The sequence below is a fragment of the Gopherus evgoodei genome, chromosome 12 (assembly GCF_007399415.2).
Source record: "Gopherus evgoodei ecotype Sinaloan lineage chromosome 12, rGopEvg1_v1.p, whole genome shotgun sequence".
In the NCBI taxonomy this organism is placed as follows: Eukaryota; Metazoa; Chordata; order Testudines; family Testudinidae; genus Gopherus; species Gopherus evgoodei.
In genome coordinates this window covers 17399508-17426345 of record NC_044333.1, presented here as the reverse complement: position 1 = coordinate 17426345, position 26838 = coordinate 17399508, and the positions used below count along the sequence as shown (strand labels likewise).

At 39.2% G+C, this 26838-nt stretch overlaps 1 protein-coding gene across 4 annotated transcripts in view; it reads right to left on the bottom strand.

The window, feature by feature from the left end:
• Positions 1 to 26838, bottom strand: part of ZNF423 (zinc finger protein 423) — a 341247-nt gene that overhangs the window by 212414 nt on the left and 101995 nt on the right. For 2 of the 4 annotated variants that reach the window (XM_030581924.1, XM_030581926.1), the window contains exons 3-4: positions 11693 to 11893; positions 7898 to 7978 (exon numbers count right to left, since the gene is read on the bottom strand). In XM_030581924.1, the coding sequence (XP_030437784.1) occupies positions 7898 to 7978; positions 11693 to 11893 (282 nt within the window). The remainder of the gene's footprint in view (positions 1 to 7897; positions 7979 to 11692; positions 11894 to 26838) is intronic. The other 2 variants (XM_030581925.1, XM_030581927.1) reach the window with 1 other exon arrangement.

Below are 26838 nucleotides of genomic sequence, written 5' to 3'. Positions count from 1 at the left end.
GAACCTTTAATTAAAGATAATGCCATGTGATGAAACCTCCAGGAATCCATCCAACCAAAGTTGACAACTCTATCTCAAGATTCAAAGAAGGTGCTCCAGGCATACAGAGCATCACGGAAGAAAGCTCAGAGACAAACATGGGAGAAGAAGACAAATGGGTATTCAAGGCCTGCATCACTGGCAGAGCAAAGGGGAAAGGGGCAACACAATAAGAAACAAGAGCAGATGTATAGGGTAGGGAAGGACAGAGCTTTGAGGATCCTTGAAAGCCAAAGCAAAAAACTTGAATGTAATTAGGTAGTCAGAATGATGGGCAAGGAAGACAAGACAGGGAAAGCAATTGTGTTTCATGTGGATTGGACAGGAGGCATGTGATAATAGGGTGGCCAGAGAAGAGGAAGCTACAGTAAGCAAGAACTGAGATAATGACGGCCTTGAGAAAAGCAAAGCAAAGAGGTGGACATCAAAGAGAGAGAGCCCCCTGCTGGAATTACAAAGACGATAGGAGGAAGCAGGTGGACCAGCCAAAGACAGCACTCAAGGAACGCACTGGGAGAACCAGGAGAACTCAGTATTACAAAAGCCAAGGTCAGACAAGATGTTGAGGAAGAGATAAGTTTGAGGATCATCATAAATGAATATTAGGAAAAAAAGCAAGGAAGGCACTTCATAAGCTACTTTTTATCTCATATTAGCATACCAGAGCAGCATGATAAATGGTTTTGTTGTTGTTTTAATTCATGCAGGTATAATGTTGATTGGTACAATTCAAAATTCCAAATAAATTCCTTTTGATTGCGATACATCGCCTATATTCATAGTTCATTCAAGTCAATGAAATTTGGGAGCCTAACTCCTTTAGAAAATCCATCTGCTAAAAAAGTGGTCCTTTTAAAAGGAATGACGGTCCAGTGATTAGGATCATGCTCCTAGCCTAGGACATCAAGACCTGGGTTCAAGTCCCTGCTCCACCAAAGACTTCCTGTGTGACCCTGGACAACTCATTTAGTGTGTGCCTCAGTTTCCTCTCTATAAATGGGTATAATAGTACTTCCCTACCTTACAGGGGTGTAGTCAGGATAAATACATTGAAGATTGTGAAGTGCTCAAATCTACAGGGGGCAATATAAGTATCTAGAATAGATTGAAAATTCCAACCTGCATTTTTTCATTAACTCTGGCAAAAGAAAGTATGTAGTAATAAACCAGTAATCTCCATAACCTTGTCTGTCTTGCAATTGCCTTTTTTATTATTAGTGTTAATTTCATAAGTATATTGTTGCTTCCACTAAAGAGGTTCTCAGTCACAGAGCTTTAAAACTTTAAAAACAAGAGGAAGACTCAGTACAGTCACTGCTAGGAAAAGGAATGACTCCTGAAAATGCATTGTCACGCTATACAACACAGCTGAGATGGGCTCTGATAACAAGACTGGATGGCAAAGCAGGAAGTGGAAATGAGGTCTAGAGCCTTTCACCACCAGATTACCAGTTCAAATCCAGCCCAAACTGCCTGAATGTTGTTACTATAAAATGGATGACTTTGATGGTCTCAGACTAGTCCCCAATGGACATAAGTTCACACTTAAAACAAGGTACAACTACACTAACTGGTACCCTAGTTGCCAGAAGCCAGATGTGGTTCCCCTCTACAGGCAGTCCCTCCAGGTGAGGGATTGAGGCAAAGTGATGGGAGAGTTTGTACTACTGCAACCTATGCTGTAATGACTTTCTCGGTAGGGAGACGAATCCAGTCTCCGGGGATATCAATCCAGCACCTCCCACCAATAGTGATTCACATAAAAAGAGTTTTTAAAAAGCAAAAAAAATTCCTGGTTGAAAAAGAAGATGTTTCAATGGAAGTGAAAGAAGAGAAAGGGGTAAAAAAAGTAACCAAAAAAGGTAATAAAAAAGGGCTTGTCTATACTACTCCACAGTTTGGACAATGGGGCATGAACAGCAGTGTGCACTGAAGTGCTGCACTGTAACTCCCCCGTGTGGATGCTGTGGGCACAGATTAAAAGGTTCCTAGTTTGCATCCTATTTGAAGAGGATTACATTTATTCAAACTAGGAATCTTTAAATCTGAGCCCGCAGTGACCACACAGGCCAGTAGCAGGGAAGCATTTTGGTGCACCCTGCTAGTCATGCCTCCATAGTTCAAAGTGCAGAACAAGTGCAGACAAGCCCAGAGACAGTTAAGGAACAGTAAAAGAAAAGAAAGGCCCAGAGAAGACTCAGGAGGTATTTGTTATGGGGCACACACAGGAAATGAAACTGCAGAACCCAAGTCTTGCCCAGTCTCCTCCAGCTGGGCCTCTTCATTCCATTCCCACTGACTTCAAAACACTTCAGCCTCTTATACACCCCATCAAAAAGATAGGAGGCAGCAGAGGTTTCCTCAAAGCAGGGTGCAGTGAACACCAGGTTGTCAGCTGGCAAAAAAAACTTATCAGGCAGCCCCTAAAGGCTAGCATCAAGGGCAAGCTGAGCTCCGAGTTTCTTAAACTCAGAAGTCACTAAAGAGGATGCTCTAGCTAACCACCTGAAAGCTGGGCATCTGAAGAAGACCAAGCCATGCTGGCTAGTTTCCCTTAAGCCAGCCGGCACTGGGGGGGGAGGCTGCATTCTGGCTTCCCCATGCCTGGAGCACAGTGCACAACATGCCAGCTGTGTCTGCAGACAAGCCAAGTTTAATGAGGCTACAACAAAAGCATTCACATGTCTACTACCGAGTATCTATGTTCTTTGCTACAGCTAGTCAAAAAACAGAAGGCAATTTTTTGAAAACGTTCATACGTTTCCTCTCCCATCTTTTTGCTGAAATTTCAAAGTTTGAAAAAATTTCTGACCCTTGTTACTTTTTACTTTCAAAGACACTAAGCTGAGAAAGGCTTTTTTTGTCTCAGCATTTTTGATGAAAAATCTGTGGTCTGTGATGAATGCATGAAATACACTAGTTGCTTTTCTTCTTAGTAAATACTGAAGACTTAATTGTGACTCTTGCTGTGAAGACAGAGAGAACCTTTCTGTCCCGTCCCCGCCGCCCCAGTGCTCTCACACAGAGGAAGGTATAATCCATCTCCGACTAGTGGGGAGATGGCCATAGTCCCACCATTTCCCCCATGCTAGGACAGACATGCTAATGTTTACTGCTGGTTTAGTGTTAAGAGGATATATTCTATCTGCTCGCTGTTTTACCAACAATGTCAATTTGGCAGTAACCCATAACAGTTCTCTATTTATAACATGTCTCAAGTCTCGCACTCTTTTTTGTGGGGAACAGGAGGAGAACTGTAAAGAAGGATTGTGGCAAGAAAACCCTCAGACCAGATATGCTTGAACTCCACCACTCTGGTTTCAGCACAGAAACTGCACTGATTGGTGATTTCCTGGTGTTGAATGCAGATCAAGTGGCATGCTGATTTCTTTAACTCTGTCAGGTACCTTCAATACCATATATGACAAGCTATTGTTTACACATCTGCAGTCCCTAGGAATAGATGGAGTTGCTCTTGAGTGGCTCCAATTCTTTCTTTCTTTCTGAGAGTAAAAGCAGTAGTGGGCAGCTGCTCAGAGCTCTCTCACATGGGGTATTACATGGTTTAGTCTAGTCATTCACATTGTCAGAAGAGTATATCAAGTCGTTAGGAGACGGGATAAGATGCCTTCAGAATGCTGAAGACAAGCAGATCTGGGTCTCAATTTCATTGCTCTACTCTAGTTGAGACAGGGGGCTGGATAAGGGCAATCTACCCGAAGCTCAATCCAGATAAGACTGAAAGACAGTTAGGAGGCTGGAGAAAGAAATTAGAAAAAAATACTGAACACTCTATTTGCTCCTTTGGTTGGGAGGGTACACCTGCCATTCTTCATTCAAGTTTGCATTTTGAAGATTGCGCAAGACCACAGCAAATCTAGATCATCAGGGAGCAGTTATGGCCAAAACTGGTTTCTCCCATCAGCACTTGACAAGTAAGGCACAGCCTTTACTTTGGAATGTGAACCCTGCTATAGTAATCCAGCTTTTGTCAATTTGAGACAACTACCATGTGCTCTCCATGGAGCCAACAGAATAGAGTTTAAGAACACTTGAAAACATAATTTAGCGCAGAAAGTAGCTTCTGTTGGTCAAAGGGTGCTTCCCACTGGAAACATGATTGTCTGTACACAGTCCTAATTGACTTATTTTTTGATTTGCGCTTTAAAGTATCAGTTGTCATCAGTGAACGGTTTGGACCTTGCTTACCTGAAAGACATCCGCTACTCTCTGCAAGAGATACTCTGACACAGCTGCAATGAGTGATTCTGGAACTCACTTATTCCCAAATATTCCCTCTCTCTTATTCCCAGATATTTATTATTCATTTAAGTGTATAAAACGACCAAAACTAATCACTCGATGAGTATCTGTTCTGTTCATTCCCTCTGGGGCACTTGGCATTGGCAAATGTCGGCAGACAGGATATTGGGCTAGATGGACCTTTAGTCCGACCCAGTATGGCCGTTCTTATGTTATGTTCTAATGGGCTCCCAGGCTTAAGTAGGGTGACCAAACATCCCGATATTATCAGGACTATCCGGATCTTAGGGGTTGTGTCTTATGTATGCAACTATTACTGGCCCTTCCTCTGGAAAAAAAAGTGTCACGATTTTTCACACTTACTATCTGGTCACCATGGGCTTAGGGCACCATCCCCTCCCATAATGTAATTAACAATCAACAAAGCAGATAGACTACATAAAAATAAAAACTCCCCAGCCAGTGTTAATCTTTAAAAGTTTCCCAAAAGAGGATGGGGGAACTTTACAAAAGGCCTTTCGTAGCATTACACAACCATCCCTCCAGCCCCTCCCAAGATGCCCCTGAGAAAAGATGGGCCCAGCAGAATGTTTATAAAGTAAACAGATCAAGGCTCTAGCCAAGCTCGGTGGGGAAGTGATTTCCAGAGTCAATGGGCCTTCACAAAGAACATCCTGCCAGTAGTTCTCTTTCATTAATATTGAGAGAGTTTTGGTTCAAGTGATTCTGCTGATCGCAAGGGCAGAAGCATGACCTGAGGACAGAGGTGGTCTTTTGGGTAGCCTGGTATCAAACCATCAACAGCTTTGAAGATCAATTCCAACACCCACCTGCAAACTGACAGGCAACCAGTGCAGTACCCAGAACACCAGAGGTCTGTGCTCTCCGAGTGAAACTTTGTTTAATAGGTGCATTCTGCACCCATCTTCATTCTGGTTGATTGCTTTGTATTTTGTGGGTTGTGTTCACTGGTGCGGATGGGTTGGTTGTGATATTTTGTTTTATCTACATCCTTTTAAATGTATGCACCACTGCCTAGAGTTATGGACAGACAATTTTTTAAAAACAGATAAATAAATTGGTATTAAAAAATAAATAATTCCTTACTGAAGTTCCATACAATCAAGCTAACACATCCTACCATTATTTCCAGCTCAAATGACTGGTCCTCATTGGGCCCTATGATGAAAAAACAAGGTAAAAGGACTTTGCTCGTGTAAAAATGAGCTACAGCACATTCAAGTGTTGAAGACATTATCATCCCTAAGAAGAGTTTGAGTAACCAGGCCATCCCCCTAGCCAGACCATCACCAGTTATTTCTGGCTCTACCAGGGTTGACAGGAGTAGTAGACATAGCTCATTATTCCTACTACTTATATGGAATCATGCAGGCCACAAAACTCTTTATTTGTGAGAACAATACTCCATTCTTCCCCTTGCCCCAGCATGTTCACCTGAGGGACCCACCATAGAGATCCCATCTGCGATGCACTGTGTGGTGGGCATGAGGCGCTCTTGTATGGGCTCTCCCCTGCTTTGCTGCCCGCACACTTGTGCAGCAGGAGGCATTATTTCTGCTGCCTTTGACGTTATATGCCTGAGTAAACTGCTCCAGAATTTAGCCCTTCACGGTGAACAATCCTAATTTTAGGTTCAAAGGTACCACCATCCCACCCTTTTACGGTCAATTGGCAGCACTGCTACAGACCCAGAAAAATCAACATTACAGAAAATGCTGAAGAAACAATTTCCAAATCATTTTAGCATCCTCCACTACTCCCTTTCCTATGCAATAGCCTACAGTTTGAGTCTATGTCCCAGACCTGGACCCGGCCAGACGGTATGGTAATGCCACCTACCTTCAACTGCAGAAAGGTTCTCGGGACTGCTGGAAAGCAACACCATCAGGAATCATAACATTTTGCAACGCTTTTATAAACATTCCGAATTCATTAAATACTACACTAGGACAACCTTTGGACTGAGAGATTCCCATATGGGCACATACATATACTCTGAAACACCGCCCTCTCCACCCCCGCATCCTTAAACAGAACCACACCACATGTCCCTCTGGCACACTGAATGAGTGAAAATCCTACATGTTTTAGTTTGAATATACTTAAGCAGCTGCTCAAGAAATATATTTCACAGTAAGCTCAACTAAACTGCTGATACTTCAAAGGTTAGCATATGCGTTATTTATCATCAGATTTGTAACTGCGTTTTTGCTCAGTTCCAGCTGCAAATTCAGACACTGCAATACTTTTTATGTAATGTAGTAAAGAATATTAAAGAGATGGTTACATTTCACTGTGGATTTAAACAGGAAGCTGGAGGGGGCTGGTGCTACATTGGCAGAGTAACTTACTGATATGATTTTTAGAGGAGTCCTGAAAAGAACTCCTTCAAAGTCTGAATGAAAACCAGCCCCATATACTTAAATAATATCTGTGTAACAGGAATCAGTTATGCTAGACCCTCAGATATTCCAGCCAGAACTAAGCCTAAGACTATCTTGGCACTTCAAGTAAGAAGTGGAGCACCCTCAACACTGACTTCTTAGAAACTCACAGAATGAAGCTCCTTTCATTCCTACAGTGATAGTATGAAAAGTCAATCAGACTGTGTTTTGTATTATTATTCCAGTGAATGCATGTACAGAATACAGGGCCAAACACAAAATCCCTAGTCATCAAGGACAGCAGAGGCTGACCCGGCACATTATTATCTTCTGTATACCCGTTATCTGGAGGTGTTATTGCCTGCAACACAAAAAGTTTGTGCTAACAGCCCTTCAAGCAACATGATGATAAACATTTAACTGTCCCAGTGCCCACTTTCACATCCTTATGCTGAGAACTGAGCACTCTAAGGGAAGACATTTGTTGCTACACTGTTTGGCAATGTTATCAGGGTTTTACTAGTGCCAATTTTAATATGCTCCTGCGGAAAGCAGGAAAAATGAATTTCAGCACCACACACATACAAAAAGGAAATCTATTACCTTTTACTTTAAAACACTAGCCAGGTTAACAGAAAGCAACTGGGTTCTGGGAAAGGAAAGAGCATTCAGACTGAATCACAACATAGTAATTAGGGCCAGTAGGTCATTAAAGCCACAGCTGTATAAACTAGGGGCATAATTAACTTTCTATACTGCTTTTACACAACAGCATTTCAGTTTCTTCTGTGAAGGGGGGGGGAATCAGTAATATTAAAAAAGAAAAGAAAAATAACCTCTGAAATGCCAATCAAGTGCAGCAAACCATTGTATATTTTGCCAGGGGGAAGGAAGCATATAAGAAATGTGTTTTTCTAAGTATGAAATACAAAGTACTACATAAGAATTATATTCATGAGATGCAATCAGAAGGTTTGCAAGCTGCCATATAGTGGCTGTTGGGTGAGCTTCCTGTATATACAGTTGCAAGACAATTACTGTTCGCTGCAGAAGGTGAATACAAGAAAATGAAAAATTATACACTAGCATGAAACAGTTACAATACCTCATTTAAAATGTAGGCCTAGTGAACAAGTTACAGGGCATTAAAAGGAGCAACTGCAAGACTTTAATTATAAACTAGTTCCTACCGTACAGTAGTTTAGAAAAATCAGCCGCTTCCAAGCTGGCAATTTCCATATATAGCTCTGCTGCTGTTTGAAACAGACAACCTGTAAAGTTATCAACAACAGAAGAGGACCTCATGAAATGCTCAAGGACCCCAGTGTAACCTACTACTGTCCAGTTCATTGATGCGCTAATGTGCTAAAAAAAATACTCCATATTCAGTTGAGAAACTGAAAAGGAGAGTAATCTACAAATGGACACTGACCATGGGGGAGGGCGGCGTGGGAGGGGAATATGGGTGAAGGAGGCAAAAATAAAGAGAAGCTGGAGCTGTATTTTTAATCTGAGAAAAGTGCTAAAATCCTGAAAAGGAAATCATGCATGCGGATAAACAACAACAGAATCACACATATACGCATAGCAAAGCATGGGGCTTCTCAGCCACTTTTCATCAGATAAGAAATAACAGCATCAGCCAAAAACAAAGGTACATTGCTGAATAGTTGCTTGATGCATGCGGGTTTTGCTGCTGGCCAGAGGGGACATGGTGATTTGTAAATCCAGGTTTGAATTATATTATTGTCAACAATCCAAACTATAACAGCAATGGTCAAAATATTTGTTTTCTCAAACAGGATTGGCAAGTCTGTCATGGGTGCCAATACTTAGTTCTCTCTAAGTAAGGGGGGGGAATTAATTTTAAAAACTCAAGACATCTAATGATATGCTCAGCAGTCACATTCATTTTGGAAGGCATTTTAAGAACTGTCTTCTAATTGGCTTAAGGATCATTTCCAAGGTCAGACTTCTTAATTGGTTTTTTGGAGGGAGGAAGAGAAGGAACATGATGCCACCTCTCTGGAAGTTGCACCCACTTAAACCCATTTCAGAATCCTTGTAGAAACTCCAAATCTATAACCTACCATCACAGACATCAGGCAAGAGTAATAGGCATAAAAGGCACCTAATTCTGTCAGAAAGAGAAAATCTACTTGTCACTGACATCAAAAAGAAAACTACACATTTATGCTACAAGAGATGTCTACATTTCAATGATGCTTTGCCCTGAAAGAAACAAGTAAAGTACGTGAAAAGGCAAAGAGGAAAAATGGCTGTCTGCTACTTCCTTCCATGTCAAATAAGGTGCTTTCAAAGTGTATTATAACTTTAGTGTACTGTAATGAATTTCTAAGGGAGTCCAATAAAATAGATGTTTATTCCTATTCTTCGGAGTGATCTCACCTAATCTTGCAATACTCCTGAGTTGCAAGGTCTTCTTAACTTCAGTATCCCACAGGAAGTCATTAGTTATGTTCTATTACCACCCTTGTAATATTAGCAGCACAAATATTGCCTGTATTGATCTGGACCCACATACACTACTGAAAACATTGCTTCAGATTAAGATATGAAATCCTTACTTGCCAAGAGACAGAAACTACATTACAATCTTGTATGTTAGGCACTACAAATAAAAGAAGTGGAGTATATCAAAGGACACTATCATGTAGCTTTTTTTATAGGGTAGTATTTTTAACAAATCCCATTTTCTAATGCTGAAAGATTTTTACCCTGATCTTTTTCTGTTGAACTTAGCATAGATTTGTTTTCGCTGTTCTTTAAATGAAACATTTTTACTTTTGTCAAACAACTTAGGGCTTGTTTACACTTGAAACTTGTTTCTGATTAAGGTAGAATACAAATTTAAAGTGTGATAACTATTCCTGAAGAATAGCATAACTTCCAGAATAAGAACATCCACACACGGAGTTAATCAAGGACAGTTAATCAGGAACAATTCCATGTGTCCTTATACAGTGCCTTTTGATGCCAAAACGTCTTCCTTTTTGTACTAATGTCACGTGCGAAGACAATACAGTCATGAATAGTATTAACTGCAATTCAGAAGTCAGGAGTTGGAGCCTGATATACAGTGTTATGGTCGGTCCCACAAAAATACAGAATTTATTTTTATTCTCACTAATGAAATGGTAAATTTTTTAATAAATTAAAATTGGGCCCTGAAAATATTGACACTAACAACATCATTTTCTTTTTATATATTTTGGGCCACATTCTTAAGCCCATTTTTATGAGCAAAGGAATACGCTCCCCTTCAAGCGGCTGCTTTTGCACTGAAGACACTGCTCTAACAGGACTTTACACATGCTCAGCATCCTTAAACATTTGCCTGTCTTTGAGTGTACAAATGGCTGTACCAGCTATGCGCCTCTGCCTTCTTTTTCGGAAGTTGTGGCCTTCAGCTATGTTCATGTAGTTTTCAGCTACTCCTTCCAGGCAGTCAGGTATGAATGAACAATGTCATCCACACACTATCAATGCTTCAGTGCATGTTAAAGAATCCCTGCATCACTACTACCATGGCTATCAGCCTGTGGGTAGTAACCTTAAGGGAGATTGTCTGAAGGTTTTGATGGAGCCTCAGGTTTGCTCCCTAGCCTCTGCCCAATACTGGCAGAACAAGAACCGCACTGATTCTAGGAGGCATATTCAGGAGGCAGGGCAGGAAGCAAAGGAATCAGTACTTGAGACAGATTTAAGATTGCAATCCCTGTCCACCTGCAGCACAGGAGAGAACTTACCATCCCTCCCAGCAGGCAGAATGGGTAAAAGAAGGAACTCACTTTTCCAAATAGCCTAAGAGGGCAAGGAAAAGAGCTATAGGCCTGGGTTCAAGACAGCCCAACCATTAGCCCCACGAAGTATCATAGGAACAAAGGGCAGACTAAACTAGCGTATCTGGGAAGCTGCAGGTATCTCAACCTATCTGATACATTTATAGTAGCATTATTTTTAGTTGTGCCCAGCTGGGGGCAGTGGAGGGAGGAGCAGACACAACACAAACTATTTATCAGACAAATGAAGGAGGCCAGGGGAGGAAGATGACTGAGGGTCTGGGGACAGACCTGCAGGAGAGAGGAAGCTTCCCTCTGTGGCTGATGACCTAGCCAGTCTCCCCACAGAAGAACTGGCACAAAAGATCTTTGATGTGTCTTATAAGGAAAAGTGATGGTTGAATATCGCATTCTGGGAAAGATAAGGATGCAGACCTCTAGTCTCATGAACATGCTCTGTCTCACTGTCCTAATATCTTTTTTTTACATCTTTGGTTAGACCCCGAAAGATATTTATTGTAGGCAATAATATCAGTTTAACATGATCTGTAGAATACCTGCTGGCTTCCCTGTCACAGAAAGTGTTATGTAAGAGCAATATATGTTGCAATTGTTCACATCAATGCTCTGAACTCATTCTGTCTTTTCAGAAAATAAAATCAAGATCAGTTTTTGATGACACCCATCACCATCTCCTTAAACTTCAAAAGGAAATGCAATAATGACCCATTAAGCAGTAGTATGACCCTTGCTTAGCACGGGATAACAAATCTCATCCTAAAACTTAATCTCAGAAATTGTCATGTCCATTTACGGTGTTCAGAGGACTTTAGAGTCTCTCTTCCCTAGAATTTTGCACACTTAAATCATTTAACTTTGAACTAACCAACCTTCCTCCATTTGAAGGGGGGGGGGAAACAGTCTACAAATTTTAGAGCTAATAAAAAATGACAACATTTGTGTCTAGCATAATTACTGACAGATTCCAATTGGAAAGCTGTTGCTTTTATTTTAATTTTATTAAAGAAATGAACAAAGGCTACCCAAGGCACCACAATAAAATTACATTAACTGTAAAATTACATTATTAATTCTTTAATCTCACTTGAGGCCTCAAGCTGTTGCTATGTCCAATTACCCAGCTAACCACCTGTCAGAATTGTAAAGCTAGTTTAACATTACCTCCAGGACAGTGGTGTGCCCTATGTTCAGTCAGGTCTGCCAGCGAATCGAAGTCCTGCTGACAGTTATCGCAGGTGTAAATTGACTCATCCTCCATGTCTTCATCTTCCTCATTTCTCTCTTCCTGACTCGTCACGCTGTTCCTCTCTTCCAAGGCCCGGCTGTCCTTCACCTCATTCTCCAGCTCTCCTCCTAGGCCTCCTGCCAAGAAGAAGAATATACTCCACTGTAAGTTTTAGTGGTTTGAGGAAAAAATTTAAAGAAATGGTCTTACATATATTAGATACATTTAATTACCCAAGCTCTCACTTCACATTATTCCTGACACTTCTCATTATATTAATGTGGTTTTTGTATCATGCAGTGTAACAACTCTCAATTGTATTCTCTAATACTTGGAGTGAATCCTAGAAAGATACTTTCTTCTAATCTTCTTTAGTGTGTGTATGGTAGGAACCTCTAGGTCTCCATATACCAACTGTGACGTTGTGCAGTCTATATGGTTTTATAAAAATTTAATAAGTGAATATAATGTAACTGAGATATGCTTCATGCAAAAGGTCTCTTGTAAGGTATCATTACAAAGCTTATAATCTACTAAGTGTAATCATCTTATTTGTATAAATGTACCACTCTTGTATCTGAAACTAGAAATATGAAATATAACTCTGAGGGCCTGCTGTAATTATGTAAAGTGTGGGTCATTAATGGTGGTTTGGAATCTTGATGACTCCCATTAACTAGGCCCATTGTCTGCAAATGGCTGTGTTTTACCTGTAAGTCTTCCTGTAGACATGTGTGCTGGCAAGTGGGTAATGAAGTCTTACAGTGACATGTTATCATGTCACCTGAACTGGAATCCATCTTTAACCTGGTGCCTTTCCATTGAGAAGGAGGGAATGGGAACTCAGAGAGGGACAAAAGGATTCCCGCCTTATGCAAAAGTCATATAAAGGGGTGGAGAGAACAAAGGAGGAGAGGAGCAATCATGAAGAATCCTCTAGCTACCACCTTGCTGGAGGATTCTCTGCACCTTGAAGTCTTTAAACCACGATTTGAGGACTTCAATAACTCAGACATAGGTTAGGGGTTTGCTACAGGAGTGGGTGGGTGAGATTCTGTGGCCTGTGTTGTGCAGGAGGTCAGACTAGATGATCATAATGGTCCCTTCTGACCTTAAAGTCTATGAGTAAGCTGGAACAAGAGCTGTACCAGGGGAAAGAATTGTGCCCAGGCCCGGAAGTTGTCCAGTCTGAGGGGAAAAAAAACTTACTGAAGCATCTCTAGAGGTGAGATTATTTGTATTTAGTTTGATTAGACATAGATTTGAGTGTTTTATTTTATTTCTCTTGGTAACTTACTTTGTTCTGTCCGTTACTACTTGGAACCACTTAAATCCTACTTTCCGTATTTAATAAAATCACTTTTTACTTATTAATTAACCCAAAGTATGCATTAATACATGGGGGAGCAAATAACTGTGCATATCTCTCTATCAGTGTTATAGAGGGCAAGCAATTTATCAGTTTACCCTGCATAAGCTTTATACAGGGTAAACGGATTTATTTGGGTTTAGACCCCATTAGAAGTTGGGCATCTGAGTGCTAAAGACAAGCACACGTCTGTGAGCTGTTTTCAGGTAAACCTGCAGCTTTGGGAAAAGTAATTCAGACCCTGGGATTTTGTTGGAGCAGATGGGAGTGTCTGGCTCAGCAAGATAGGGTGCTGGAGTCCTGAGCTGGAAGGGAAAACAGGAGCAGAGGTAGTCTTGGCACATCAGTTGGCAGCACCCAGGGGGGTTTCTGTGATCCAACCCATCACATCAACCTGTTAGCATGTCATCATTTGAAGCAGATTCACAGCACATTACAAACTTGCAAGATTAATTACTGACTGTTAAGAAAAGTTAAGTGCTGGATTTTAATTCTTTAATTCTCCCTACCCCACCCCCCCAAAAAACCAATCTTCAAGCATCACCAAGAAAAAAATATCTGTTTTAAGGCCCCCATACCCATTTATCTTCTGGTATGTGAGTAGTTCCACTAGACCTGAGCTAATCTAAATCAATTTGCTAGGCAGACATGCTTTGAATTCTAGTTGTCAGGTTAACATTATAGTATTTGATATTCAGATTTCATTGATATTCTTTATTTTAAACTGTGATCCAAATTTAGGAAAATGGAAATTTTAAGGGAAAAGAATTTGTTTTCAGAATAAACTGCAAGTTTAAAAAAGATATAATTATGGGCCTGCTTCTCTTTTCACTTATACCAGTGTAAGTCAGGATTAAATCCACTGCCATCAATGGAAATGACCCAGTGTAAAACTGGTCTAATGGAGCTAAGAATCAGCGTCTCCAGCTATACAGTGTCTTTAAATACCAAAATGCAGTATGCAAACAGCATGTTCAAATAATGCTATTAGACTGGTTTGCCTATTTTCCTCTTTGCATTCATCTGAAACTGTTTTAATACAGTGTGTGGACTGTAAAGAATCATTATAAAACTGAACCTGAAGCACAAACTGCCATAAAAAACTGAATTCACAGAATCTTCTATTAGAAGTTTCAAGCTGTTCATTGTCTGAATTGATATGACAGAAGCTAGTTTGTTAAACAGGACTGAGGGTATCTCTTCTTGAACCAATTGTTTAATGAGATGTTATGAAGTTGTTGAGTTGTTTGTTTTTTTACATTATGAAGGAAATACCAGTGATTACACAGATCAAATCGTTTCTCATATGGGACTGGATTCAAAGAGATTAATGCCAACCAATATTGAAAAAATGAAACTAAACTGAGAAATACAATTTATTCAAGATGAAAGCTAGGAACTGTAAGCACTTCAATCCATATATATATATAAAGTTAGTAGGGTTCTATTACTGCCATCCATTGAAAACACACATTTTCAAACATCTGCACTGAACACAATCGTGTAAATCAACTGGTGTAAACTTTTCTGCAGTTTTCCATGGAGCACTCGTAGCATGACATACCCTTCAGATTGCACAGGAAATATTAAAAATCAATGCTTTTGCTTGTGGTGCATGTAGCATCTCTCAACAATTAAATGATCTACACGTTTTCAGGATCTTTTGCTGTCAGTTTACACAGATATTTGCAATAGAAAACATTCATTAAAAGCTATCTATTATATTCATCTAATGAAAACAGATCTACCACTAGTGCAGCGGTAATGAATTTAAGGGTTTGGTAACAAGAAAAAATATTCAGCAAGTTCTTTACATTGTAAGCCATTGTTTGGACTATGTTAATTCAGTAAAGTACTGTTCTCTGAATCGCATACTTTACAACCTCTTTCTTTAGTAACAATGTATTGTAGGGGAAAAAAACTACTTCTGGTCCTCTCTGAACTGGTACCTACCCAAATAATAACTTACATTTAAGGCTATGATAGCTTTGCTTTACCTAACACATAATTTAATGTATATATTCAAATTATCATTTTCATTTTGTCATATTTATGTAACACATCCTTTTACAATCTCTCATCCCAGACTTGAATCACAAACATTATAGCTCATTCAATATCTTTAAACCCTGTATGTCTTGTAGAGTAGATAGTTAATAAATCAGAATGTCAACTCTCCTAGTTGTATAAGACAGAAACCTATAAAAATAGTCCAAGTATATAAATCCAATTTAAAAGAACTGACACATAATTCTGTTCTGACTGCTAATGGCAAACTTAGAGAAAGGCTTTCTAAAACTGGCCTTTCCAATGCCAAAAAATAAGAAGGGCTTGGGCAAATTAGTGGCCGTTCCAGAGACCTATACAACACAGCAGAGTAGAAGTGTTTCCTTTTGACAGTCAGCTGATCTGGTGAACATATTGCAACAAATTCATCCTTGATATAACTCCAATGACTACATGACTGCACCAGGGATGAATTTGCTCCCCTCCATCCAACAACAAAAAATAATTTAGCACACTACTTTCGGAAAAATAATTTGTACAATGTGAGGTAAGACAACAGATTTCCATCTGCAATTGTATAAAAAAATGTATAAAAATATTTTTATTTCCTATTAAAACAGAAAATTTGCTCCACCAAAAGCAACTTCCAAAGTTTCATTACTAGACATATGTATATGTAACAGCACAGAAACGAATCTTGTACAAATTGAGGTATTTAGCAGAGGAAAAATTGCTCAAAATTGAGATTCTGTATTCAAAGAATTGTACTTGTGCATGATTCTCTCCATCTTATTGTCAATCTCCTTTGAATGTTATCTTTATTAGACTCTTCTTCCATGCTATATATTTGATTCTTGCTTTAGAAAGCAGGATCTACAGCAAGCACGTTGGACTAGAAAAGCATGGTGTCTATTTTTTGAGTTAATTTCATTTACATTGAATATGAATATCAGCACGGAGGACCTCACTATCACTGACAGCTCACTTTTTTTTTTTTCTTTTAAAGTAAATTTAGTGCCTGTGAAAGGTGCCGGGCTGATAGACTTGGAGGCTTTTCTTTGGAGAGAGGTCTTCAGCGAGCGTCAAGTCAAGCCAAGTTCAGCGGTAGCACACATTGCCCTATCAATGTGTCACAACCAAGAACTAAAGAACATACGTATTAGGAGTGTGATAGTTACTCCTGCTGATTAAGTCTTTGTGCCTCTGCAGAAACTGTCAATAAGGCTGTCATTGGTGGTGCTTTAGATTGCTGTGCATTTTGGATATGGCCACATAACCATAGAAAAATGGACTGAGAGCATCAACTCATTTCATTAAAGGAAGCAGTCATCAAATATTATTTTTTGGTCACTAACCAACGTGGGCTGATCCAAATACATAAGCTAGTAATTAAAAGCTTTGCATCCTGCTCCATGTAGCCATACTGTTAGCTCATTCTTTAAGAATGAGTTTTCTAAAGACTGGCTGAGTTTCTTACGAGTTTATAGAATAATATGCCTAATCTCAAGTATTGCTACATGGATCCTAATGGAACAAATTTCAGAAGAGACACACCAAACATTCCATTTTGACTATTAAAACTAAGAAAAGTTACAAAAAAAAATAACTCACAAAAAAGATTGTAAGTCACCATAAGTAAAAATTATGCCAATCTAATGGTTACCATCTGTGACCCAGAACTGGGAGCAGGCTCTAATTCTGACTCATCAAGCTGGTAGTGCTAAGGAGGCACTGTCTTCAGAGGGATCAAATCTGTACAACACCGAAGTGTCTCTTCAAGGCTAGAAATATACAGTAGAAAGGGCTATTTGTACAACATTTTTGTAGAGCCTGGGTAACAGCTGCACTCGGGAATGGAACATACCAGGAATAAAGAGGGGGTGGAAACCAAAGAGTGTCTCACAAATGGCCATAGAGACCATTCTGCTTACCTGTCAGAAGGCTCAGTTCCCCAGTAGATATGGACAAGATAGCATGAAGTAGTGGTTTGATCAACAGGCATCAGGAAACCCACCCTGTCACTAATTCTGTCTGTCTTGGGCCGGTCATTTAACCTCTCTATGCCTGTTTGTCAGACTATAACATGAAGATAAGCACTTCTCCACCTTTATAAAGGTGCTTTAAGATCAGTGAATAAAACATGCTATCAAGTGCAAGTTTCATTATTTGCCTGAGCGGTAAATATTTACGATGGCCTTAGAGCTTGAATTGCTTAATCTGATTAGGACACTATTACTTATGCTATTGTATATACTGTAAAAAAAATAAATAAAAATAAAAAAATAAATCACACTTACTGATATATCCAGGAATTCCCACAAGGTACATATTATTGAGAGGGTAGCATATTAACACTGACATACTGTTACCAAGCAACACCAGGACAAATCTGTATGTAGCACAGAGGTTATGTGGAAAAGTCAACACAAGAAAACTGTTGGCACTGGTTTGTTAAAATAAATGATTGCTAATTAATTCTAATAAAAAAATCTTTGTGTTTCACAGACATGCATGCTAGGTACAGTTAGCATACCTGAGCTGCAAGTACATAGGATACTCAAAAAATCCATATACTGATGATGAAAGAATCAAGGTTGAAATTCGTAACCACTCATACTCAACAGTGTCTCCAACAAGATACTGAACAGACTACTGAACGTCCACATGACTGAAAGCAACCATTAGAAATGGTTGCTTTCAATGTATTTAATCACTTGGCTGCATAACTGAAGTAGAGGCTTCAATTTGAATTATCAGCCTTGAAAATATAGCTTACTATACCTAAAGTTACAGAAAACAGACAGTTTGTATTGTATCAGGTTTAAAACGTTTGCTGTGCATCTACACACGAATATTTTACCCTACTATCTTAATGACAGTCTGGACAATAGTGTCAGTAAAATGTTACTTTATTTGCCACTATGGTTAGTGTTTTCAGTGAGTCTTAAGAGATGGTTTATTTTCTAGAAATAAGGCTAGTACTTCAAAAATAGAAAGGGCCAAAATATATCAAGTGGCATGCTGACCTAAGAAATACACAAGGAGAGGAATTAATTAAATTTGGCTTATTTGAAATTAGAATTAGTATATAATTAATATAGTGATGTGTAGCATGTGAACTGTTCATGAATTTTTCTGTTAGGGAAACCATACAGTTTTTAGAACTGACACTTTTAAAATAAATTACACAGGGGGAAATCTTGGCCCCATTGAAGTCAATGGCCAAACTCTCATTTGACTTCAATGGGGCTGGGATTTCACTCATTATATTTTGTATGTTAAAAGATCACCTTTTTCTTCTGTGTTTGTACAAAGCCTAGCATAATAGGGTCCTGATCCTTGACTAGGGTTCTTAGGCACTATGATAATACAAACAATAATAAATAAAAATAAAAGCTATGGGCATTAACTGGCAGCATACAATTAGAGACACATAATGATGGGTCTAAATCCCAAGAGGTTATGAGCACCTGCAATTGGGAAAATAACACCGCAGGGCACAGACTATCCAATAAGTTCCTGGACTGCATTGCAGACAACTTTTTATTTCAGAAGGCTGAAAAAGCTACTGGGGGGAAGCTGTTCTAGACTTGATTTTAACAAATAGGGAGGAACTCGTTGAGAATTTGAAAATAGAAGGAAGCTTGGGTGAAAGCGATCATGAAATCATACAGTTTGCAAGTCTAAGGAAGGGTAGAAGGGAATACAGCAAAATAGAGACAATGGATTTCAGGAAGGCGGATTTTGGTAAGCTCAGAGAGCTGATAGGTAAGGTTCCATGGGAATCAAGACTGAGGGGAAAAACAACTGAGGAGAGTTGGCAGTTTTTCAAAGGGACACTATTAAGGGCCCAAATGCAAGCTATTCCGATGGGTAGGAAAGATAGAAAATGTGGCAAAAGACCACCTTGGCTTAACCACGAGATCTTGCATGACTTACAAAATAAAAAGGAGTCATATAAGAAATGGAAACTAGGTCAGATTACAAAGGATGAATATAGGCTAATAACACAGGAATGCAGGGGCAAGATTAGAAAGGCAAAGGCACAAAATGAGCTCAGACTAGCTATGGGAATAAAGGGAAACAAGACGACTTTTTATCAATACATTAGAAGCAAGAGGAAGACCAAGGACAGGGTAGGCCTACTGCTCAGTGAGGAGGGAGAAACAGTAACAGGAAACTTGGAAATGGCAGAGATGCTTAACGACATCTTTGTTTCGGTTTTCACTGAGATGTCTGAAGGAATGTCTAACATAGTGAATGCTTATGGGAAGGGGGTAGGTTCAGAAGATAAAGTAAAAAAAAAGAGCAAGTTAAAAATCACTTAGAAAAGTTAGATGCCTGCAAGTAACCAGGGCCTGATGAAATGCATCCTAGAATACTCAAGGAGTTAATAGAGGAGGTATCGGAGCCTCTAGCTATTATCTTTGGAAAGTCATGGGAGACGGGAGAGATTCCAGAAGACTGGAAAAGGGCAAATATAGTGCCCATCTATAAAAAGGGAAATAAAAACAACCCAGGAAACTACAGACCAGTTAGTTTAACTTCTGTGCCAGGGAAGATAATGGAGCAAGTAATTAAAGAAATCATCTGCAAACACTTGGAAGGTGGTAAGGTGATAGGGAATAGCCAGCATGGATTTGTAAAGAATAAATCGTGTCAAACCAATCTGATAGCTTTCTTTGATAGGATAACGAGTCTCGTGGATAAGGCAGAAGCGGTGGATGTGGTATACCTAGATTTTAGTAAGGCATTTGATAAGGTGTCGCATGATATCCTTATCGATAAACTAGGCAAATACAATTTAGATGGGGCTATTATAAGGTGGGTGCATAACTGGCTGGATAACTCAGAGAGTAGTTATTAATGGCTCCCAATCCTGCTGGAAAGGAATAAGTGGGGTTCTGCAGGGGTCTGTTTTGGGACTGGCTCTGTTCAATATCTTCATCAACGACTTAGATGTTGGCATAGAAAGTAAGCTTATTAAGTTTGCAGACGATACCAAACTGGGAGGGACTGCAACTGCTTTGGAGGACAGGGTCAAAATTCAAAATGATCTGGACAAATTGGAGAAATGGTCTGAGGTAAACAGGATGAAGTTCAATAAAGACAAATGCAAAGTGCTCCACTTAGGAAGGAACAATCAGTTTCACACATACAGAATGGGAAGAGACTGTCTAGGAAGGAGTACGGCAGATCTAGGGGTCATAGTGGACCACAAGCTAAATATAAGTCAACAGTGTGATACTGTTGCAAAAAAAGCAAACGTAATTCTGGGATGCATTAACAGGTGTGTTGTAAACAAGACACGAGAAGTCATTCTTCCGCTCTACTCTGCGCTGGTTAGGCCTCAACTGGAGTATTGGGTCCAGTTCTGGGCACCGCATTTCAAGAAAGATGTGGAGAAATTGGAGAGGGTCCAGAGAAGAGCAACAAAAATGATTAAAGGTCTTGAGAACATGACCTATGAAGGAAGGCTGAAGGAATTGGGTTTATTTCGTCTGGAAAAGAGAAGACTGAGAGGGGACATGATAGCAGTTTTCAGGTATCTAAAAGGGTGTCATCAGGAGGAGAGAGAAAACTTGTTCACCTTAGCTTCTAATGATAGAACAAGAAGCAAAGGGCTTAAACTGCAGCAAGGGAGATTTAGGTTGGACGTTAGGAAAAAGTTCCTAACTGTCAGGGTAGTTAAACACTGGAATAAACTGCCTAGGGAGGTTGTGGAATCTCCATCTCTAGAGATATTTAAGAGTAGGTTAGATAAATGTCTATCAGAGATGGTCTAGACTGTATTTGGTCCTGCCATGAGGACAGGGGACTGGACTCGATGACCTCTAGAGGTTCCTTCCAGTCCTAGAGTCTATGAATCTATGCAATTCCCATTGATTTGCAGTTGGGAGATGCAAGTACACATTTCCTCTCAGGATTTAGTCCATAGAAATTAGTGATGGAAAGAACCTTTTAGGCAATTTCAGAATTACAAAAAGAAAGGGGCAAATAAAATATCGCTCTTTTTCCTGTCATCATGGTAAAAGGCAAGCAAGGTCATTTTGTGCTTGTTCTGATACATTTTCAGTACAATTTTGCAAGGCGAAGTGCAGCATTATTCCCTATAGCAGGAGTTCTCAACCTTTTTCTTTCTGAGCCCCTCCCTCCTGCCCAACATGCTATAGAAACTCCACAGTCCACCTGTGCCACAACTACTAGTTTTCTGCATATGAAAGCCAGAGCTGGCATTTTAGGGGCTAGCAAGCAGGACAGTTGCGTGGTGCCACATGCCACAGGGGGCCTCGCAAAACTTAGTTGCTCAGGCTCTGCCTTTAGCCCAAGGTGGCAGGGATCAGGGCCCTGGTCTTCAGGCCTATGCGGTGCGGCTTCATCTTTCTACCCTGGGCTGCAGCAAGTCTAACTCTGGCCCTGCTTGGCGGTCCCCCTGAAACCTGCTCGCGGCCCCACAGGGGGCCCAGACTCCTGGTTGAGAACCACTGCCCTATAGTATATTATCTAGTACTCTGTGCAATCTAATTTTAAATTCCTCAAGTTGTGGGGCTTCTATAAAAAGTATGTCTCATTATAGTCGATACTACATTCACCTTCTAATTGCGCAACACTTCTTTTGTAAGTAGTTTAACCAGACACAGGTAGAAATGCTTACACTTGACAAGTTATAACAGCTATACATGTAAACATATGCACACCACAGAAGTCACATTGGTCACTTTGAAAGCATGAAGAAAAACAAAAAAAGGCCAAGATACTGACACCTCTAGTTCACCAACATCTTAGCAGAGCAGTCACACTGTGATAAGATGGTCATCACCCTCTTAAGCCAACACACGCAGGAACACAGCTTCCTCCTGGATTTGTCAGAAGAGAGGACCCAAGTCACATGCATTGAACAGAGGACATGCCCTTTATTAAGGAGAATCTTAGTATCATGGGGCTTCCAACGGCAGACAAGGAAGATCCAGTCCTGCAGAATTTCTTTGTGAAGGAGTTCCAAAACTCACCCACCAACCCAATATATGCAATAGTACTTTAGGACACACCTTCAAAACCCACCATAAGGTGAATACCCAGAGGGCCCATTCACAGCAACATATCCATATCCATTTGATAAACACAGTATCTTAGTAGCAGCACGCAAAAAAAAAAAAAAAAAAAAAGGCCTTGCCAACATTTAAAATATTTTCTGAATGTTTGTCCAGAGATGCAGACCAAGTGGTTGGAGAAAAACTCACAGATGAAAAGATTTATAGCCTAAGAAATGGAAGCTTTGGTGTTATAACCAGCCAAACTGATGGAGCTAAATTAATCCCTGATGTAACTTCACTGACTTCAGTGGTATTGCACCAGAAACGAATCTGTCCCATGTTTTACCAACAAGGCAAAACGTTCCCATTTTGTGATTTCATGTTGGCCAGTGAACTCTTAAAAGCAGAAGAAACTTCATGTATAATTTTAAAAAGTGGGCACAAAAGAAAAACTAAGGGTAAAAAGCCTAATCTAAAATCTTATTAGTAAGTGTTTTTCTATTGTTAAATGTCAGTTCAGGGTCTGTGTTTGAATTAACTGTTTAAGTTTGTTATCTTATAATATCAGAAACAGCTTTTAAATATTAACAGAGATGCCCAAAATTATCTGCAGGTCGTAGTCCAAGAACAATGAATTTGGGCAAAAAGTTATTAATATTCCCCAGTTAGAAAATGCGAACAAATCTGAGGTTAAAGAATGTAGGCAGAGAAGTTTCTCATTTGCTGTATATTCCCAGTGAAGCATGTTTTTGTAGCTTTAAGATTGTTTTTAAAAATCCTTTTAAAATACTGAAATCTTTATCATGTGTATGCTTGTATTGTACCTTACAACTGTACATATACAGCACACAAGCTTGTTAGTAGTTCTACTTTGCTATATTACAAAATAAAACTACACCTCTACCTCGATATAACGCAACCCAATATAACATGTATTCAGATATAATGTGGTAAAGCAGTGCTCTGGGCAGGGGGGACGGACTGCTCACTCCGGCGGATCAAAGCAAGTTCGATATAACGCAGTTTCACCTATAATGCAGTAAGATTTGTTTGCTCCCAAGGACAGCGTTATATCGGGGTAGAGGTGTATTTCAAACACGCACAAAAAGAAGTGAATGTGTTGGTTCACAAGACCAAGTTATGTGGAAAAATAAAAGTTCAAGCTGAGCATTAGGCTGAGGCAAAGGCACTCTGTTGATCTCCACTATATGCTAACTGGATCAAAAGCAAGAATGTTTAGGATTTTAAAGTGCACAGCAGCCTAAGTCTTTCACACTCAGTGTCAATACACCATAAAAAAAATGAAACAGAAAAATGGCTGAAAAAACAAATGAAGACCACAGAAAAGATAGCACATGAAATACTGCAGCAAATTGCAGGCTACGTCAAATTGTATGGGACCTATATATTAAAGATGTCGAAGCAACTGAAATTCAGGTTTCTATGCAATCCACTCACTGCTCAAACAAACACTTCTTACAGACTTAGAATTCTGTGCATCAGTTCCTCTCCTCTCTCAACAAGAGGAAAAAACAATCATAACACAAAAAAATTATTTGATTCAGCATGTAGTTAATGGTGTTGGCCTCCTAAGACTTAAAACTTAATAAAATTGAACTCACTGCAGTACTGTAATGAAGAACAGTAGGATAAGGCTACCCTTGAACCATGAAAATTGTATATTGTTACCTCCTTGTGACCTCCTAGGGCTATGGCCATTCCAACTTCTCCAAGCTGTCATCTGTTTGATTCTGACAACAGACTGTCCAGGCAAGCAAGAATGGTGCTATGGGAGTTTTTTTGGAAGGGCAGGGATGAGGACAGCCTGCTCAGTGCCAGATAACTCTTTCAAACAACAATACATTGAATTAGTAATGCAGACTGCAATACACTAACCCAACTTAAAACTACTATATGAAGTGAGTTAGGCATAAAATATGAATATATATAGTATTCAAAAGCCAGTGAATTTCAGGTGGTGTGTATTGTATCAGTGCCATAGCATTTCACATCATAATAGTAATCACCACAATATGGGTTCTGACTTAACATTTTAAATATATAAACTTTTCCTTTTAACTTCATAGTGAGGGGAAAAAATGCACATTGGGCTCATGGGTAAAAAGTAATCACCACTTATGCGTTTAGTGGAAAAGAATGCGTTTTAAAAAGACTATGTTACAAACTAAGCATTAAAGTATGAAGAGGAAGGTGGCTGTTTATGTCTCATGCTCTACAATGTGACAACTAAACAATTTCTACCATTGTACTTTTTGCAAAATTCTTAGTTGTGAGGTCTCCCTGCTCTTTGTGACAACCTAAATTTAACAATATTTTGAGAGCACTACTTTAAACTTAACCATCTCATTTATAAATTATCAAATTAGTAACTTGCAATATAAAGAAAAAGCCTGAAAAATGGCTATTTTTAGGCAAACGGCAAAGTGGAGGTTCTCCAAAACACAAAGTATGTCTGGCTGGATTTTTTTTCCCCACCACCAATACTCAGCTAGTTCCACAGAAAATATTTGTTTTTCCTATGTACGCTTCTCTTCTGTTGTACAAAATAAAGAAAAACTTTGGTTTCATTCTTGTCTTAACTCACTTAGATTTGAGAATATATGTTTCTAAAATTCTAATTGCTATTGCCAAAAGATATGCTCTAGTTCAAACAGGAATTATTTTGGGTAAGTTCTATGGCCCATGTCACACAAAGTCACACCAGATGATCATCGCAGTGGTACCTCGTAGCTGTAGAACAGCGTTTATGAATCTCTGGACCAGAGTTATATTGTATTCTATATATCCAGTAACAGAAAAACTTAAACACTGAAAATACACTAAAGTAATGTTTGAAAGTCTTAGATGACCTTTCTGTTTCCTAGGGAGTTCTGAGTTGTCTGTATATTTCAACAGTAAACCTCTTGGGGAAGTACAATAGGTGAAATTCCCACTGACTTCACTCATCATCTCAATGTATTTGCAAGCAATGTCAGTGCTTAAGCACCAGAATGTGCATTTGTGAATACTTCTTTGGACCTTAGCCTCATGTTTTGGTTTACTGATTTTGGTACATGTATGTACAGATCCTGGGTCCAAGCTAAAGCCCTCTGGAGTCAATGTGATTCTTTCCACTAACTTCAGTGAGTTCACAATCAGGTCCCATGGGCAAACACACATACAAAATAACTTCCTGCAACTTTGGCTTTCTTGGATTTCAGGCCATCCATGATATTCTTTAGTCAAGATGTAGTATAAACCTTTGATGCTAATTTTGTATTGATCAAACTGTCATTTCATTTTCCATTATAGCAGAAATCTCCTATAGGAGCACTCAGAATAAGTTTCTTTATTCTGTCTCAAGTGATGTGTCACATTTAATCAGTTTTTTGTTTCATTATTGCTTAAAAATTAGAAACCAGTTTCTTTGCATCTTTATTGCATTTTTTTAGTTTACTTACTGATAGGTTATTAAACTTGGATATTTTAGACACCCATAACATACAAAACAAATTCTTCACTGTCTCTAACCAACTTTAGCATTAGCTTTTTTATAATTTTTAGGTTTATTTTCACTGAAAGACTGCTCATAATTATTGCTCATGTTCTCCCCAAACACTTATGTTACTAAAGTGTGAAATGTCTTCTAACACAAAGACAGATCTCTGGGAAGTAATTACAAAAATGCATTCAGGGGCAATAATTCTATATTAACTGTCAACTGCATACATCTCCTGAAAAAGCACTTGCTATGAAGGAATTATTTTTGTGTGGCATTTGAAGGCACTGAAGGCAAGAGAAAACTGCAATACATTAAACCAGAAACTCCAACTCCCTCATCAAGGGTCAATTTATGTTTAAATCATTATCCTGAAGTCAAACCAACACCTACCTGAGTGCCTATTGTAAAGACAATTTCAATACACGTACAGCCTGGATGCAATTTTCTATTTACAGTGGTACAATTATCATCCCCTTTTTTAAAGAGTTCTCTGAGTAGCTTGTCAAAACAGGTATATCCAATCATTCAAGGCTTCTCTTAACTGCCGGCTGATGTCTCCAAAAAGACCTGTTAATGATTTATGAATATTAAAACTGCCTCACAACTGACCCTGCACATTAAACAGGTACCTGAGTCATTATCAAGAAAAGTGTGAGAAAATGTGTTAATACACATTGAGCAAACCTGTTATCCTTTAGGCCAATCCTTAGCGAGGCAAATCCCCCATGAAATTAAAGGGTGTTTTATATGAGTAAGGAAGGTAGGATCTGGTACTCAGAGCTCCACATTTCAGTGAAAGGGTAAAATGAACCCCCAGATAACAACATGATCACAAATATACCTAAAGATGTTCATTTAGTGTTAACCAAACCTGCAGGGATTATTAAAACTAAACAAACAAACAATAGGATTAGCTCAAGCTTTTCTAATGCTTGTTCTGGAGCTATTTACGTTTTATTATATTATGCTACAATGCATTCCTGAACAAAAACAACAACAAAAAGCATCTGAATTATTATTTGTACAGCACTAACAATGTGCTGGTACTTTGCAAAGTGAAGCAGGGCATACATCTTATCAGTTGTTCAATATTTGGTAGGTTAGTTGGATATATACAGAGATGTGAGTGCTTCCCTGCCAGGAGAAATACTGTTTATGGAATTGCTGGAA